This window comes from Chanodichthys erythropterus, chromosome 23 (genome assembly GCF_024489055.1).
Source record: "Chanodichthys erythropterus isolate Z2021 chromosome 23, ASM2448905v1, whole genome shotgun sequence".
NCBI classification, from domain to species: Eukaryota; Metazoa; Chordata; class Actinopteri; order Cypriniformes; family Xenocyprididae; genus Chanodichthys; species Chanodichthys erythropterus.
In genome coordinates, this window is record NC_090243.1 from 17,133,185 (window position 1) to 17,152,099 (window position 18,915).

Sequence of the window (18,915 nt, forward strand, 5' to 3'; positions counted from 1 at the left end):
AAATGAGTCTGCAGAGGTCAGGAGGTACAAGTTGGAGCTCTCAGAAAATTCCCAGTTTACAAGTTGTAATTACGAGTTCTACTTTTTGAAATAAGTTGTTCTACTAAGTTGAAATCTCATAATTATGGTAATTATGACATGGTGTGAACACATCTTTATATGCCGATTTGCTGCTCAAGAAACATTTCTTAATTTCTCAATGTTGAAAGCAACTTTTGTGGAAACTATATATATATTTTTTTTTCAGGTTTCTTTGATGAATAGAAAGTCCTAGATATTAATGAGTCAAAAGTATTAATCTGATAATTTGTAGTATTTTATACTTTATATGTATTTTCACATCTAAAAGAATTGCTCCAACATCACAAAAATGAAAAGCAACACAGTCCACACAAACCTATTTCCCTTTATCTTTTTTTTTTCTTTCTTTCTTTCTTTTTTTTTGGCAATGTCGTTACAGATTGTCTTGTTGTCACAAGCTTGTGGGATGAGTCTATATTTGTCTCTGTTAGTGCTGATAGCATTAATATCACATGATGGTCACAGAGTGTTGGGCTAATATTCTGCCTTTCTGCAGGGAAGTAAGAGAAAGATATGTGCTTGTTATCTAACATTCTTCAGCTGCGTACTTGCTGTAGGGATGCTTTCAGGGGCTCAGTTCTCATTCACATCCAATGACTATATATCAGGTCCTGTGAATATATTTGACACAGCAACAGGTAAATCTAGACCTTCAAAGGACATTGTTAGAAGGTTCTTCATTGATTGCTTTTGCCACTTTTAATACCGTTTGTGATGATGAAAGTAACCAAGTGTCATTTGAGACACAATCAAAGTGTTTTTGAAGACGATTATGTAGATATCATTTCTTTTCTAGTGTGAATGACACCGGTACTTGAGCAGTGTCTTTGTTATTAATTAGCGAGCATAGTATTATTTGTTAGTACAAGTCACTGATATGGGGTGTGTGTGTGTGATACTTTATGAATAAAAGACATGCCTTTATTCAGCAAGGATGCATTAAATTGATCAAAAGTGACAGGAAAGACATTTATAATATTACAAAATATTTTCAAATTTATATAAATGCTGTTCTTTTAAAGTTTCTAGTCATTAAACAATCCTGAGTAAACATATCACGGTTTCCAAAAATATGAAGCAGCACAGCTGTTTTCAACATTGATAATAATAATGTTTCTTGAGCAGCAAATCAGCATATTAGAATGATTTCTGAAGGATCATGTGACACTGAAGACTGGAGTAACGATGCTGAAAATTCCTTGTAATTCATTGTACATTGTAAAAGATTCTTTTAAATGGTAATAATATTTCACGATATTACCGCTATATTTTTGATCAAATACATGCATTCTTGAGAGACTTCTTTTAAAAACATAAAAATATTATCTTTTAAAAATAGACAAACTGCAATCATGCCCAGTAAAAATAAAGGTGACATTGTCTAAAATATGAATACTGTAGTTTGGTCATGAAAATATATGCATTATTGAAAAACCTAAATGTGTAAAGTTGATTTAGCTTTTTCCTCATTTGTGTATTTACAGCTTTCTTGACCGGATCGATGCAGTAAGACAAAGCGACTATACACCAACAGACCAGGTACAGTTTGAGCTTTTTCAAAAACACACGCCATGTTCATTTGTAAATGAGAGACGGCATGAGACACTTTGTAAATGTCTCGCCCCTTATTTTCTAAAAGTTGTCCTTCCCTAACACTTTCTCTCAATCGTTCTTCTTTCAGGACTTGCTTCGCTGCAGAGTGTTAACATCAGGGATTTTTGAGACGCGATTTCAAGTAGACAAAGTCAACTTTCAGTAAGTTCAGCAATATGCCAGTGTTGCTGTGTGTTGAATTGTCATGTCTTCATATGTCCACTAGAGGGACACATTTCATAAACCTCATGTCTCTGTTCTTCTCTTTTCAGTATGTTTGATGTCGGAGGTCAGAGAGATGAAAGAAGAAAATGGATTCAGTGTTTTAATGGTATATTAAGTGTGTGTGTGTGTGTGTGTGTGTGTGTGTGTGTGTGTGTGTGTGTGTGTGTGTGTGTGTGTGTGTGTGTGTGTGTGTGTGTGTGAATTTGAGTGTGTGATGTTATGCTTGTGATATCTTAGCATCAGTTGCACATGCATGTTAAACAAGTTTAAAGTGATGCCATTATGAGATCTGAATGGTTTCTAATGTTGTTTTGGAGTCTCCTACAGCATGTTTACATGCTTTCAAGGTAAAAAATCACTAGAATTTTCTCATAATTTATAATCACCTCTTTTTCTCACAGTAATAAAGGATTCAGTCTCTGTAAACCCCTCCTTTCTGAGAGCCTGCTCTGCTCTGATTGGTCAGATGGCCTAGTCTGTTGTGATTGACACAAACAGCCATTACCATATCTGAATTTCAGCTCTGGATCTTCCTCAGCACTTGATATACATTAATTTGAATAGTAACGATGGCGTCTTTTCGACATGTTAACAACGCAAACCTAACTCTTCCAATCTCAGCTACAACTACAGTGTTTGACGATGTTCGCAAGCAGCCAATGAAAATCATAGACTGGCATTATGCAAATTTCTCGCAAACCTACGTAGGTTCGCACAGGAAGTAAGACTGTAATTACTGGTGACTTGTTTCAGACAGTTCAGAATCGATTCTTTCTTTTCGGAGAAAATAACTCCTTTATCTGCACTTTGATATTTGAAAATTTGCATATCTCACATGAAAGGTAATATCTGAAAAGGTGATCTTTTAACAATTTCACATGACATACTTAAAAAATACTAAGTTTGAAAAAATACAAAGACACACCTGTGGTGCTGATGTGTTGTGTTTCTCTGCAGACGTCACAGCGATCATCTTTGTGGTAGCGAGCAGCAGCTACAACATGGTCATAAGGGAAGACAACAACACAAACAGGCTACGGGAAGCACTTGCTCTTTTTCGCAGTATCTGGAACAACAGGTGAAACTTTTTTTTTTTTGTCCTTTTTTTTTAGTGCTTGTTTTTAAGCATAAGTGCAAGCTTTACTGACCCCTCGTCTCTGTATTTTGTTTTCTTCTTTCTCCAGATGGTTACGAACAATTTCTGTCATATTGTTCCTTAACAAACAGGACATGCTGGCAGAGAAAGTATTAGCTGGGAAATCTAAAATTGAAGATTATTTCCCTGAATATGCTTGTTACACCATACCAGATAAAGGTTAGACTTTTCAACCAGACATACACATCACTAGAGACTCAGAAATCCTGAGAAAGTACTAAAGTTTGCATGTAAGTGGGGACATTATTGGTTAAAGGAAAAATGAAAATGGTGTACAAACTCCATAAGTATCATAAACATAGTCCATATGACCATTCAGTTTTGTGAATTGAATCAACTGATTCATGTGCAGGTCAGTGTCATCTTCCCTGTCTTTTCTTTTTCAGTAACTCCTGAACCAGGTGAAGATCCCAGAGTGACAAGAGCCAAGTTTTTCATTCGTGATGAGTTTCTGGTTAGTATTTTCCTTTGCCATACACGGGTTAAATGGCAACTATTGCAGTCACAATTTAGACCGATTCACTTTGTGATTTTTAGTTTATTTTTCCCCATGTTTATTATTAAATGATGAAGAAAAGCCCTGTTGATGGGCAGTTTATAGAGACCAATAATAGATTTTACCAATATTCACTCTTTTCTACTTAATCCACTCCAGTAAACCGATAATTTGTGCCATCTTGTGGCCCTCCAAAGCATAAACATAATGCTGTTTACTTCATTTTCAGCATTTATCATCATCCACACTCTGATTCATTGGATTCACTCAGTTGTGTAGTTCATTCAATTTGGAATTTGTGGGTTTGATAAAAAGCTAATAAATAATTAAATAGTAAAAGTGTAGAATAAAAAAAAAATAATGAAACAAAATAAAACTGCTAAAAGATTTTTTTATTTATATTTTATTATATATTTATATTTAAATTTATATATACATTTAATAGTTTCATTAAAACATTTTATAAATTATATATATATATACATTTAATAAATTTTATGCATATATAGGGGTGTAATGGTACATAGAGTCAGAGGACGAATACAGTCTGTCACAGGCGATCCACACTCCAATCCAGAATGGGGCGTGTGCAGTAATGCAAAGCTGTTTGCTAACCGCCACAATCTACACACCAACCCTAATCAAGAGTTCACATGACACGCAAGAGCTTGCTAGTAGCATACTCTATAGCATATCTTTTTTGTGACTTGCTACACAAACTTTACGAAAAGAAAACCAAGATGTCAGAAAGCGGCATTGTGTTTGTTTACTTTATTTTACAAAAGCGCAATGTTTTGTTTTTACTGTGAGTGTACATAAATAAAAAAAAACGTTCCAGTTTCTCACGATGTCTTACTCTTATCTGTATGACCATAAATGACGGAGTATTTTTATTTGACAAAGTTAAATGAAATAAATTTATTTCAAAATAAATTAAAAGAAACATTGCGAAATGTGCTTTTTCCTGTTGTACTGAACCTCGTGTTGAACTGTGACTTCTGTGTACCGTTACATCCCAACAAATAAATATATATATATATATATATATATATATATATATACACACACACACCGCATTCCAAATTATTATGCAATTGATATATCAGTAAGATTTCAGTACAATAAATATTCAGATTTTAGTTTTTCTAAGGAAATGTTTGTTTGTTTGTTTATTTATCCATGTCTTTTTAGATAACTGTTATCAATCTCAGGCAAAATAATTTGCCAGTCTATGGAAACCCTACTTAGAGGTTGTTCCACATTATTAAGCAAGTCACAGTTCTCATGCAATATGGGGAGGAAGAAAGATCTTTCTGAAGATGAAAAGCATGAAATGGTGCAATGTTGTGCAAAAGGCATGAAAACAACTAATATTGTGTGAAACTGAATGGAGATGATCAAATTATCATAAGATTTGTGAGTGATTTAGAGCACAGCAGAACTCCGTCAGATAAAGGCTTATTGAGGAAAGTTCCTGTCAAAAAAATGTATTTGCCAGCGGCAAATTATTTTGCCTGAGATTGATATCAGTTATCTAAAAAGACATGGAAGTAAACAATCAAACAAACAAACAAACATTTCCTTAGAAAAACTAAAATCTGAATATTTATTGTACTGAAATCTTACTGATATATCACTTGCATAATAATTTGGAACGCAGTGTATATATATATATATATATAATAGAATAATAATCATGAAAACAATTCTTGTAATCATTTGAAATGCCTAATTGCACCTGTCAACTGCTCTTTTCACAGAGGATCAGTACAGAAAGCGGAGACGGCCGTCACTACTGTTACCCCCATTTTACATGCGCAGTGGACACAGAAAACATCCGCCGGGTCTTCAACGACTGCCGAGACATCATCCAGAGAATGCACCTGCGGCAGTACGAGCTCTTGTGATCTCACTTCGGCTCGCCGGGACCCTTCGGCTCTTTACGAACGTGTCTCCAAACTCCCACACTCGCGAGGCCAAAACCGCAGACAAAGAATACTACTGACGTTTGGAACACCACCCTTCGGTTTTTAGTTGCTTAATTTTAACTCGTGATTCGGGTCGGTCGGTGGGGTGGAAGACGGAGAGGGTCACTGGGTTTTTCCCCACATTTTTATTTGGATTGCCTTTATTTTTGCCATTCCATGAAGCCTCTGGCTACCTCCTTTTTTTTTTTTTTTTTTATTCAAATAAAAAATGATATCGTTGTGTATATTATCTGGCGCCTGCCAGATTATGAAGATCGCATCACCTTGTGACCTCCAGGAGTCCTAGTCTCGCACCCCGAACCTTGATCTTCTGACCTATAGGGCTCTCTGCTGCTCTTTCTGTTTCCGAACACTGAAGATCGCCCACGGACAGAGTCGGGGACGGGGTGGGGGGGCTGGGGGTTTGTCGAACACTGGGAAAACGAAGTGAAGTAATGCACTTTTCCATCCGGTTTTGACTGACGTTTTTCTTTACGAAGATGGACACACAATGTAGCATCACATCATGAATTTCTGTCCCACTTAAGGCTGCGGACAGGTCAGAGGATGGTGGGAGTGACCACGCCCCCTTTCTTTTGAAGGAGGCGGGCCGATTGAAACGAGGAGGAGGGGCTCCAGAACATTGCTGAAGCCTCAGTTTGAGAACGTGATGGCGAAACGAAGCGCCCCATTTCTTATTTTAGTTTCTTAACTTGTACAGACTGTGCAAGGTTGATTTTTTTTTTTTTTTTCCTTTCCTGTACAGACTATAAAATGTTATATTATTTTGTACAACTTTATTGAAAGAGAGTAAAAAATCTACTTGTAGATCTTTGTGCCTTGATTATGGCTGTACCTGTAAATGAAGCTGATACATATGTTTTTGACTGCGCTGTACAGCTTGATGTCACCCCTGTCGGCAGAAGGGACTGTGGATGGGGACCTACTCTGTAGTTTAGTTTCTTCTTTTTTTTCTCGTTTTTTTTTTTCTGCTTTGTTTATATAAAAAGAGAAAAAGTTCTTTATTAAAAATAAATATAGGAAAGAAAATCTTAACCTGTATACATTATGCAAATTGACCCCCTTACCTGCGGTTATGATCGGACGAAACGGCACCATGCCTTCTCGTTTTTTTGTTTTCCGTTTGATTTTAAATCTCAGCTTTAAAAACAGAAAAATTGAAAAGGAAAAAAAAAAGTTGAAGTGTCCAAAATCACAACCTGGTGTTGTTTTCAAAGGAACCTTTTTGGATATGAAGTATGTCTGAGATTATATATATATATATATATATATATATATATATATATATATATATATATATATATATATATATATATATATATATATATATATACACGTTTGTGTCTGTGAGTGCGTGCGTGTTCACGTACAGGAGACAAACATTGAGCCACAGACGCATGACATTTGTGTGTGAGTGAGTGTGCGCGCGTGTGTGCAAGAGTGCATTGTGTGCACTCTTTTATAAATGTGCGTACATGTAAATTTATACGTCTATATAAATATATATGTACAATTCTACATGTTTAATTATGTGTGTGTTGGTGTATACATACTTTAGTATGTATACAGTGAAGATGTGTACTTACACACATAGGTAAGCATGTCTAGAGTGAAATGAATAAATGAGAGTGCAATATTGAAAGCAACTGTGCGTGTCCGACGATTTTCACCATACACCATATAGACAGTGAATAGTAAACTGAAACTTTTTTTTTTTACTATAATTTCTTTAATATCAATATCATGTAATATCAGTTTATAATACACATCCAAATATACTCTTTTATTTTTTAAAGCAACAACATCAGAACTTCAAGGTGTACATTTTTATTTATATTTATTCAAGTTTTTTTTTTCTTTTATCAGCTGAACACCCTTGGCAGTCCTAATTTATTTGCTTTTACGAAAATCTTTCAAACAATGTGATCCACCAAAACAACACATTGTTACACATGCAAATTTTGGTTGACAAAATTTGAAGTTCAAACATGTTTATATATATATATATATATATATATATATATATATATATATATATATATATATATATATATATATATATATATATATATATATATATATATATATATTAGTATTACTCCAGTAAATCGCAAAACTTTTTAAATCTGTAAATACTATGTGCTTAAAGTCATGTTGCACAAGAAATACTTTTTAAAATAAATCTTCTAAAGTCATTAAATAGATTTTGTGTTTGTTATGGTTCTTAAGTCTTAAAATCTCCCACCGCTATTCTTTTGTCAGTCTACAAAAACGTTGTACATTCACATTGCAACACTAAAATCTTCAGTGCAAGTTGACGTATCCAAAGTTTTTGATACATTAACAGAGACCTCTGATTCAACAAGCCTCAGTGTATTACACTAAAAAACAAGTCATGCAATCAACTTGACAGAAAAAGTTGATTTGGCTTTTTAGATGTTGAAAAACACACAAATATTTTTATATATATATGTATTGCTGAGGTACATTAATTCCATACAGCACATGACATCCACAATCTTTTTGTTGGAGTCCAAAGGAGTTAAATTTGGATTTCTTGACAGACACATATTTTTTAGTATGTCCTATAGACAAAAAGACAGCTGTACTATCCATATTTGCACATTCTTGTTGAACTTGCCGTTCCCAGGCGCAGCTGCACGTTTGATTTTGCGCTTATGGGAAGTCAAGTAATTAGAAAGTCTTTATTAGGTAGATATAAATGCATCAAGTTTGGCAAGTGAATCCTATGCAAAAAGTGTTGCCTCAACATGGAATGATCTGCAGAAAGCAGAAGCTTTGCGATTGAATTAGATTTTACAGAAGTGTTCCCATTAAAGACTAGGGCTACTTGCAGGCCGGAAACAAGCTTCAAGGACTCTATCCTGAGGATTACTGCTTTTCAAATGGTTTCCTCTTGTTGATCTGAAGAGTGACTTGTTCGGTTGGTGTGTAGCTGCAGGTTTGTGCAGACACTTGCGTTTTGAAGCTCTGCAGACCTCCTTCTTTTCCTCTCTGGACCTCGGAGCAGTACGTCGGCTGGACTTCGAACCTCGCAAAGCTTCTTGCATGGCGTGAAGAGTTGGATGAAGTTTCTTGTGTCACATGAATAGGTATGGTCTTCTCTCGCCTTGACCGAGAGCTGCCGCTCACTGATGAACTTGGAGTGAACATGCTGGAAATATGTTCCTTGAACGAACCAAAGAAACCCATGCGAGGCTTTGCGGATGCCACTGGACGTCCGACGTGCAGCAGAATGGGTTTGCCAATGACAGGCTCGTTAATTTCTCTCTGCACCACCGAGATCTCACTTGGCTTCTCAACAGGGACGTGATGGTCTGTACGGCTACCGAAAGTCTCCCCTTCCTGAGGGACGTAGTCCTCGAGGTCTTCAAGATTAAGAACTCGATTCCCATCGGTCAGTATTTTGCAGTCTCGGGCACCAAGTTCGTCGTCTTCGGGCTCCAAGACAACGGTTCCTTCATCTCCATCGGAATCAACCAATTCAAATGAGTCACTAATATCTCCTGTAACGATTGGGTATGTTGTCATATTGTCAACCTCAGACACATTCTGCACATTTTCCTCTTCATCCGTACCAGAAGACGCTTGTAGAGCCATTGCGGCACCCATTGGCTCCTCTACTAACTTGTTGTTGGAGTTATTAGTGTTTGGATTGCCCGGTGGTGACAACTTGCTGGGGGAAACGCCCCTTCTTCTTGGTAACATGGGAGATTTGTTCACTTTATACTCGATTATTTCCTCGACTTCCACCCATCTTGGGTTCCTGGCCGTGGCACCCTCCGGCTCCTGAACATACACTGTTGGTACACTGGTCTTCCTGGACAGGGTTCGTCTCTGTCTGGGCGGTTCAGGAGTGGACGTCTCTGAGCGGTAAGCGCCCATGGCCGATGGTCGAGGGGACGCGTGGCGTTTCATACGAGTGTTCTTCACCACTGTGGTGATGGTCTCCTCGCTTAAAGTGGAAAAATCAAATTTGTGAGTATGATTCATGATAGATGCACACAGCAGACATAAACAGAATTCATAGCATTAGTAAAAAATCTAATTTACAAAACTGATATGAGACCGGTTTACACTTATGAGTACTAATAAATTGGAGGATCAATCTTGAAGAATTTAAACTATTTGAATATATTTGAAAATGTAATTTATTCCTCCTAATAGGCTGATTTGGTGTTTAATAAAAACATTTATAGCGGACTTCAACGGCTGCCAAAGTGGTTGAAGGTCCAAATGTCAGTTTCAGTGCAGTTTCAAAGAGCTCTACATGATCCCAGACGAGGAATAAGAGTCTTATTTAAACGAAACGATCGGTCATTTTCTAAAAAAAAATGAAAATGATATACTTTTTAAACACAAATGCTCATTTTGCACTGCGATGCGGCACACATTATGTAATAACGTAGGAGGAACCCTATTGAACCCCATATGAATCCTATTGAAGTCCACTATATGGAGAAAAATCCTGGAATGTTTTCCTCAAAAACCTTAATTTCTTTTTGACTGAAGAAAAACATGAATATCTTGGATGACATGGGGGTGAGTGAATTATCAGGGAATTGTAATTCTAAAGTGAACTAATCCTTTAATATTTTTGTGGAAGTTGTGATGTTTTTTTCAGTATTAATTGATTAATAAGAAGTTCAAAAGAACAGCATTTATTTGAAAAATAAGACTTTTTTTTCCTTTCTAATGTGCCTTTTGCTTAGTTAAAGTGTTGATTTCTTTTTAAAAATCTTACTGACCCCAAACTTTTGAATGGCAGTTTGTGTTTTGGTGCATGTACTGTATGAGACTTACATAATTATGGTTTTCTTCGGTATTTTCGTCTCTTGTTCCGTTACTAGTTGAAAAACAACACAAAAATGGTATTAAATAGGTTACATAAACATCTCTTAAAAACATTACATTTATTTTCAGTTGTCAATTCAGCATCATGTTTGTACCTCTTTATGAAGAATACATTCAGTCAGATTTCTAAATATGAGTAAATTTACATTACAACTTATGCTTTTCTCATTTTCTCAACCTGACAATTTCTAAAACCATCTTTCATAGTAGCCCTGTTATTAATGGATTAGTTCACTTCAGAATTAAAATTTTCTGATAATTTACTCACCCCCATGTCATCCAAGACCTTTATGTCTTTCTATTTTGGGAAAACATTCCAGGATTTTTCTCCATATAGTGAACTTCACTGGGGTTCAACGGGTTGAAGGTTCAAATGTCAGTTTCAGTGCAGCTTCAAAGAGCTCTACATGATCCCAGACGAGGAATAAGGGTCTTATCTAGTGAAACAATCTGTCATTTTCTAAAAAAATAAATATTATATACTTTTTAACCACAAATGCTCATCTTGCACTGCTCTGTGATGCGCCACGCATTACATAATCACGTTTGAAAGGTCACGCGTGATGTAGGTTGAAGTACCGTGTTAGGGCGAAAAACTACATCTCATTTTCTGCAAAATTGTCAGACATCGTTGTTTTACCTTTTTTTTGTAGAGGGCATTTGACTTCGTCTTTGCACATTCACTTTGTAAACACTTGCTTGGTACTTCTGCCTACGTCACGCATGACCTTTACAACGTGATTACATAATGCGTGGCGCATCGCAGAGCAGTGCAAGATGAGCATTTGTGGTTAAAAAGTATATAATATTTATTTTTTTTAGAAAATGACAGATTGTTTCGCTAGACAAGACTCTTATTCCTCATCTGGGATCATGTAGAGCTCTTTGAAGCTGCACTGAAACTGACATTTTGACCTTCAACCGGTTGAACCCCAGTGAAGTCCACTATATGGAGAAAAATCCTGGAATGTTTTCCTCAAAAACCTTCATTTCTTTTCGACTGATAAACATCTCGGATGACATGGGGGTGAGTAAATGATCAAATTTTAATTCTGAAGTGAACTAATCCTTTAAAATCAATAAGTATCATAAACTAATTTGTACATGCATGTTTTTTAAATCCCTTTTAAGTTTTCAGCAAGTGAAATCATAACAGATGGGAAGCGCTGTCATACTTTTAGTGTAACTAGGTGGCATATGTGTGTTGACAGATGTCTCTTACCTTCTATAGTGATGGCCTGATCTGCTCGACGTTCTCCCGCCATTGCCACAGCAGGAGTGATGAGCTGTGCCGCACACCTGGCACTGCCCAGACGGTTCGACAGCTGCAAATGAATAATTTGGTGATCATTGGCTTATTTCCTCAGGGTTGGAGTAAAGTAAGAACTGTAAGGACTTAAGTAATGCTCTCCATACCTCACACTCATAGTGTCCGAGGTCTCTTTCTCCAGGGTTCTTGATAACTAGGACCAACACTCCACTGCGTGATTCACTGTATGTCTGAAACTTCTCCTGGTCTGTCAGTAGTTTACCATCCTTAAACCATCTGTGCAGGGAAATGACTTAGTTTAACACTAACTCCACAAATTTGGTCAGTGAAATGGATGGCATTGTTGGGTTTAGTTATTTAAGGAATGCCTTGATTGGATTTTAAACATAGAAATAATATATACTATTGTATAAAAGTTAAGCATTGGTAAAATAACAGGTTTCTATTTTAAAATATTTTAAAATGTAATTTATTCCTGTGATCAAAGTTGAATTTTCAGCATCATTACTCCAGTCTTCAGTGTCACATGATCCTTCAGAAATCATTCTAATAACGCAATCGTTTTTGTAACATTATAAATGTCTTTAATAATATTTTAATGAAAAAATAAATTTTACTGACCCCCAAACTTTTGAATGGCAGTGTAAAAAATGAAGTGACTACCTTATCTTGGGACTTGGTGCGCTCTGAATGGTGCAGGTGAACTGAGCATCTTCTCCTGGAAAGAGTGTGGCGTTCCGGATCTTATTCACAAAACGTGGAGGTACTGCAAGAGATTGATTAAAAGAATAGAAAGAATTTAATTAAATCTTTTCACAGATTGTGAAATCTGCTTCAATTTGCTCACGTCCGTCACTCACCCTGCACTGTGATTTTGCCTAGTGTGCTGGCATTGCCCGCAGAGCTGGTGGCAAAGCACATGTACTGGCCAGAGTCGTCTGCCGTCATGTTGTCCAAAATGAGTGTGCAAGAGCCGTCTGGGTCCTCAATGATGATGTGATGAGGATCCGCTTCCACAGCTCGCCCGTCTGTTTGTGAGAGTCGGATGGATGAATTACTTTTTAAGAAGACCTCAAGATAGGAAACACCCAAGATTTGGTTCCTTACCTTTGTACCAGGTGACCTGTGGTTTAGGGGCACCAGTGACCTTGCAGGCGAGCTTTACTGTCTGTCCGAGCTCTGCTGTGAGGTCTGTCAACACTGAGTCGAAATCTGGAAGGCCTGTAATAACAGTAAAATACTACATTTTAAGACCAGGGTTTATTATTATTGTAGTATTTAAGAACATGACAGTATTTAAAGGTGCCGTAGAACGTCTTTTAAAATTTTTTAATATAAGTCTAAGGTATCTCCTGAATGTGTCTGTGAAGTTTCAGCTCAAAATACCCCATAGATTTTTTTATTATTCAGTTTTTTAACTGCCTATTTTGGGGCATCATTAAATATGCGCCAATTCAGGCTGCGCAGCCCCTTTAAATCTTGTGCTCCCCGCCCACGGAGCTCGCGCTTGCCTTAAACAGCATAAACAAAGTTCACACAGCTAATATAACCCTCAAAATGGATCTTTACAAAGTGTTCGTCATGCAGCATGTCTAATCGCGTAAGTATGGTATTTATTTGGATGTTTACATTTGATTCTGAATGAGTTTGAGGCTATGCTCTGTGGCTAACGGCTAATGCTACACTGTTGGAGAGATTTATAAAGAATGAAGTTGTGTTTATGAATTATACAGACTGCAAGTGTTTAAAAAAAATGAAAATGATGACAGTCTTGTCCCCATGAATACAGTAAGAAACGATGGTAACTTTAACCACATTTAACAGTACATTATAGAAACATGCTAACGAAACATTTAGAAAGACAATTTACAAATATCACTAAAAATATCATGTTATCATGGATCATGTCAGTTGTTATTGCACCATCTGCCATTTTTCACTATTGTTCTTGCTTGCTTACCTAGTCTGATGATTCAGCTGTGCTCAGATCCAGACGTTAATACTGGCTGCCCTTGTCTAATGCCTTGAACCTGAACTGGCAGATGCAAATATTGGGGGCGTACATATCAATGATCCCGACTGTTACGTAACAGTCAGTGTTATGTTGAGATTCGCCTGTTCTTCGGAGGTCTTTTAAACAAATGAGATTTATATAAGAAGGAGGAAACAATGGAGTTTGAGACTCACTGTATGTCATTTCCGTGTACTGAACTCTTGATATTTAACTATGCCGAGGTAAATTCAATTTTTAATTCTAGGGCACCATTAATAGATGATGATGTTTCATAAGTGGAGTGTGTTTTGCCATCCTTTTGTTGGTCACAGAGCATATTTGCTGCAATAATCCAAAAGGCAATGGGAAAATCCTATTGTTTTTTTTGTAGAGGAAAACAGGGTGATTCTAACTTCTGGGTTAGCCTAAAAAAATAAGTCATGACTGCAGTGAGCCATGCTAACATGTACATCATGCTAACATTGGCTACTTACTCCATGCTGGCATGCTATAACGCTGCTGAAGGTCACGGAGGTCGCGCAGCCATGAGTTCTTGATGATGACAGTCCGCGCCTGCAGTGTGTATTTTCTCACAGAGTCCTCACGCTCATGCCAGATCTCAAATGCTCTCTCATCACCCTCCACGGTCTCGTTCACATCAATGTTTGTGAGCTAAAGCAAAACAATTCAAACATAAAATACATTACATTTTTTTATACAATATTATTTTTTAAGTGACGTTATGAGGAAAAACCAGTAATTAAGAAATCTGTCAAGACATTTAGACTATATTGGGCCATTTTGAATTATCGGCATTGGCGCTTGGCGTTGTGAATTTTTTGTAAATCTGTCACTTAACTCTTTCCCCGCCACTGTTTTTGAAAAAAGTTGCCAGCCAGATCCAGCATTTTTGATCATTTTCACAAAAGTTTCATGGCCCCCAGAACATTTTGTTGTATCTGAATGCAATATATCAAAAGAAAGAGCAGATCCTCTGCTTTTAATCTAAAAACGCGTATTATCTTTTTTATCAACCTTTGAATGTGGGTAAGTTTCATTAAAAAAAGGCAACATTTTGAGCAAAAAGCTGAGAAAATCACGTTTTCAAAGATCGGATTCAGAACGATGAACAAAACACAAATGGAGTAGATCGAGTCCATCAACACCCCCTAACTTGCACAGTCCTATAGCTCAACATTTCATTTGGTAACATTTTGATTTTATATGCTGTTTAAAGTTGACAATCGCGTTATTTTACATATGCATCTGCTTACATATGCTATCGCTTGTTTCTGCTTCTTCTTCGCCTGTGTTTTGATCAGGAGATTCAGTATTCTTTCAGAATATGTGTCATAGCGCCCCCTACCATATAACAGTGAAAACATGGAAAGCAAGAAAATTCTGTAGGGGAAGCATTGTCTCATAAATGAGGGAAATTTTCATCAATAGCGGGGAAAGAGTTAATTACACTCATTTAAAAAGTTTCTGCTAAGCTCCAACCTTCATCATATTCTTGAACACATATGTTAGGGTGTCCATATTTGTGTCTCTCTTTTGCTTGCAGATGACCACATGGTTTTTGAAGAGGAAAACATGGCGGTGGTGACCTCTGGCAGATGATCGAATTCCAGGAGCTCCTTCCCAAACAGTGAAAGGCCCCTGTAAAACAAAGAAAAATGCTTCACTTTATAATCGTGCATTAGAAGCAAGTTGTTAAATTTAACTTCAAGAAAGTGAAATTGATAATGTGAGAGCACTTTATCACAAGGCAATTGTGACCCTGGATCACAAAACCAGTCATAAGTCACATGGGTATATTTGTAGCAATAGCCAACAATATACTGTATGGGTCAAACTGATTGATTTTTCTTTTATGCCAAAAATCATTAGGATATTAAGTAAAGATCATGTTCCATGAAGATATTTTGTAAATTTCCTACCATATATATATATATATATATCAAAAATGTATTTTTGTGAGTGGATATGCATTGCCAAGGACTTAATTTGGACAACTTTAAAGGTGATTTTCTCAATATTTTGATTTTTTTTGCACTCTCAGATTCCAGATATTCAAATAGTTGTATTTCAGCCAAATATTGTCCTAACAAACCATACATCACTGGAAAGCATATTTATTCAGCTTTCATGTGATGTATAAATCTCAATTTCAATTTTAATTGTCCTATACGTTAAAGAGCGTTTGAGATTAGGGACTGTACCTGTCTAATAGGTTCTCCCAACGCCTCCAGATTGGCGGGATAGTTCTCTATGAGAGATACATGGTGTGTGTTCTCTGAGCGCTGGGAGAGGGACGACACCATTGCATAGGCCTGCTCCAACAAACAGCAGTTCTGACCATTCCTTGCTTTGTTTCGGATCAATTCCTATAATTAAATCATGGGGAATTGGAAAGGGATGCTCACTTTCAATTATGCATCACAGAAAACACAAGACAATTCCTAACCACATTTTTAGATAGTTATTCAGCATATTCAGCAAAGTTGAGATTGGAGATTTTTCTTCACACAGAAACATAGTATTGTGGTATTCAAGTTTGTATTACCTTCAGTAAAACCTTGTACTTTTGAATTCTCTCTGGTGGTTTCTTAAGATAAGCATTGATACTGAGTGCCGGACCCTCTGAGGTGTCAACATTTGCCAACTCTAAGTCTGTATATTTCTAATGAAAGAAAGATATAAAACATGTTATGTTCTGCGTCTTCAGAATAGCAAATTATTTTAGTTCACAGGCTTTCTTCTAATGTAGTTTTCATGCCCACAGAAATCCGTGACTATACTGTCAGTATTTTGTAAACCCACCTTGAAATATTGGTGCACTTCTTTATCACTGATGACAGACTCAGCCTGTGACTGTCCAATGAGATACTGCAGATATTTCTCAAAACCTTCAGAGTTTCTCAAAAAATGCATGGCAATGTCATCATCTGTGTCACAATCACGCAAACCAGGCAGCAAAGAGCTGGAAAACAGACAACAGTCAAGTCTTCCTCAAGATTTTTCCTGCTATCACATCTGTATGACAAGACTAGCATATAAATGAAGAAAATAGTTCTTAAGAATGAAAATGTAAGATGTAGAGTAAACCACAGTATTAACCATAATATTTGACAGTAGATGTTTGAACTCTGTACCTGCTGTGGAAGGATTTCAAATCACTGATATTACGGAAGATGGTTTCCTTCTGGCTGGCGATATCAGGTGGTGTGCTCTCCTCGTCCACACGCTTCAGATGGTGTGATGTGACGAACTCAATCTCCTTCAGAAAATCGGTCTCTGTGTTGATCAGCTCCTGAACAAGTTGACTAGATACAAGTGAGACGGAGGTAGAATGAGAGTTCTCGTACAGAATTAAATGCACATTGAACACTGTTTTTAATGTGTCAAAACTTTACCAGAGTTTCTTCTTGTACTCTGTCTCAGTGACTTCCTCTCTGGTGGTCTCTGGGATGTCTGTTACATCTGCAGACAGCTACAACACAACCAATCCATCATTAGTAAGAAATTATAAAGACTTGTAAACACTATGAAAAGCTATCATTACATTATGTGCATTTTTAACCCTAGTGTCAAATCCACTAATCCATTATGAATGATCCAAATTTAAGCTAAATCACATTAACCAGTCACAAAAAAATCTAAACAGACCTTCAGTCTTTTGTCAAGATATGCAGGTGAGACCCATCCCTGGCGAGACGGGTTGGATTTGGTAGGCTTGGTGCGGACCAGCCATTTGAGTGGGTGGGCGGAGTCCAGAACCTCCACATACTGGCCCTCTTTCAGAGCGATGGTATCTTTACTGACACCCATGGGGTTGTAATCAGCTGTCACCACGTAGATATCAAACATCTGCACAGATGCACGGAGATAACAGTTCATTTAGAAAATGTGTAGTGCTCTCTTCACACTTTAGAATATGAGAATGCCCTGGATTCTGCTTTTAAATATCCTTCAGTAAACTGAAGATTAACCAGATGCTTAATTCACATAAATAATATGAACTACAGAAATATTATTCTAACATAAGATTTTTTTTTTATTTACCATGCATTGAAAAGGGGAAATAAATGTTATTTAAATAGAATGCAACAGGTCTGACATATAATAATAATAATAATAATAATAATAATAAAATGACTTCAAAGTTGCAAAATTAGCTTGTTGATGACAGAGATTGTGATATTTGTGATACCTCTCCCCTGGCATCTCCTTCATCCGATTCAGACGATGAGTCTGCGATCAGAGATGGAGGGCGTGATCGGCCGTGATATGGAGATGGTGATGGTGTTTTTGTATCATCATCACTGTCAGCTCCTGGGACACGTAATGTAGCTTGAAACAGACAGTGACAGAAAGGATAGAGGAAGAAAGCGATAATGTGTCAATTATGCTCATTTCCAAGACACAATAATAAGTACCAGCTCAAGAAACAAGCTCAGTTCAAAAACATTTGCTCAGATTAAGGTAATCAAAAACCAGCAGACTATATAATTTAATAATATTAATCTGGACATGAAATTTGAATAATAGTATTTTATATAGTATTATATATATATATATATATATATATATATATATATATATATATATATAGACTATATATAAAATTATATATATACACACACACACACACACACACACACACTGTGCATATCTTTAACCTATGTAGGCTACTTCAGAATTTCAATGTATTCAAAATACAAATTTCAATGAATTTCATAATACAAACGATATAAATAACATCAAATAAACAATTAAACAATGGCGTTTGCGCGGTAATGATTTCTCGCGAAATCGCGATGACGAATTCTTCTGCTGTGAAATATTGCCGTCTTTTTTAAAATACCGCGAACTGATGGTTAACAAGGCTAATACTATAACCCCAGTCCTGAAACTCTGGTTAAAAACAGACATTTGTTTAAAAGTTAGAGAGCCCGAAGAGATACACGGTGGTGGTAATATGAAATAATTTGGAAATAATATCGCCAAAAAGGATGCCAAGAAAGACTTATGAGGAAAACTGTCCAGGGATGCGTTTCCCAAAGCGAACTATGGTCGCAATGGGACGTACGACCATGGTTCACCAACGATGCTTTCGGAAAACTAACCCCAGTTTCGCAGATCTAAGAGAAGGTAAGCAGCAATAATCGTTCTTATTTTAAGTATCTTCTGAGTGACAATTGCTTTATTTTGTTACTTACAGTTAAAACGTGATTG

At 36.6% G+C, this 18,915-nt stretch overlaps 2 protein-coding genes across 15 annotated transcripts in view; one reads left to right on the forward strand and one right to left on the reverse strand.

Annotated features, from left to right (window-relative positions):
• Positions 1 to 7,555, forward strand: part of LOC137014163 (guanine nucleotide-binding protein G(olf) subunit alpha) — a 34,169-nt gene extending 26,614 nt beyond the window's left edge. For both annotated transcript variants that reach the window (XM_067378344.1, XM_067378345.1), the window contains exons 6-12: positions 1,566 to 1,620; positions 1,763 to 1,836; positions 1,947 to 2,005; positions 2,857 to 2,977; positions 3,084 to 3,214; positions 3,442 to 3,509; positions 5,312 to 7,555. In XM_067378344.1, coding sequence (XP_067234445.1) covers positions 1,566 to 1,620; positions 1,763 to 1,836; positions 1,947 to 2,005; positions 2,857 to 2,977; positions 3,084 to 3,214; positions 3,442 to 3,509; positions 5,312 to 5,458 — 655 coding nt within the window. In that variant the 3' untranslated portion in view covers positions 5,459 to 7,555. The remainder of the gene's footprint in view (positions 1 to 1,565; positions 1,621 to 1,762; positions 1,837 to 1,946; positions 2,006 to 2,856; positions 2,978 to 3,083; positions 3,215 to 3,441; positions 3,510 to 5,311) is intronic.
• Positions 7,556 to 7,603: 48 nt separating this feature from the next.
• Positions 7,604 to 18,915, reverse strand: part of obscnb (obscurin, cytoskeletal calmodulin and titin-interacting RhoGEF b) — a 64,888-nt gene continuing 53,576 nt past the window's right edge. For all 13 annotated transcript variants that reach the window (XM_067378326.1, XM_067378322.1, XM_067378325.1 and 10 more), the window contains 16 exons: positions 17,891 to 18,030; positions 17,347 to 17,547; positions 17,094 to 17,170; positions 16,833 to 17,003; positions 16,501 to 16,660; positions 16,244 to 16,360; positions 15,900 to 16,064; positions 15,178 to 15,336; positions 14,172 to 14,349; positions 12,792 to 12,905; positions 12,545 to 12,712; positions 12,348 to 12,450; positions 11,831 to 11,960; positions 11,637 to 11,739; positions 10,364 to 10,406; positions 7,604 to 9,515 (listed from right to left, as the gene is read on the reverse strand). In XM_067378326.1, coding sequence (XP_067234427.1) covers positions 8,432 to 9,515; positions 10,364 to 10,406; positions 11,637 to 11,739; positions 11,831 to 11,960; positions 12,348 to 12,450; positions 12,545 to 12,712; positions 12,792 to 12,905; positions 14,172 to 14,349; positions 15,178 to 15,336; positions 15,900 to 16,064; positions 16,244 to 16,360; positions 16,501 to 16,660; positions 16,833 to 17,003; positions 17,094 to 17,170; positions 17,347 to 17,547; positions 17,891 to 18,030 — 3,113 coding nt within the window. In that variant the 3' untranslated portion in view covers positions 7,604 to 8,431. The remainder of the gene's footprint in view (positions 9,516 to 10,363; positions 10,407 to 11,636; positions 11,740 to 11,830; positions 11,961 to 12,347; positions 12,451 to 12,544; positions 12,713 to 12,791; positions 12,906 to 14,171; positions 14,350 to 15,177; positions 15,337 to 15,899; positions 16,065 to 16,243; positions 16,361 to 16,500; positions 16,661 to 16,832; positions 17,004 to 17,093; positions 17,171 to 17,346; positions 17,548 to 17,890; positions 18,031 to 18,915) is intronic.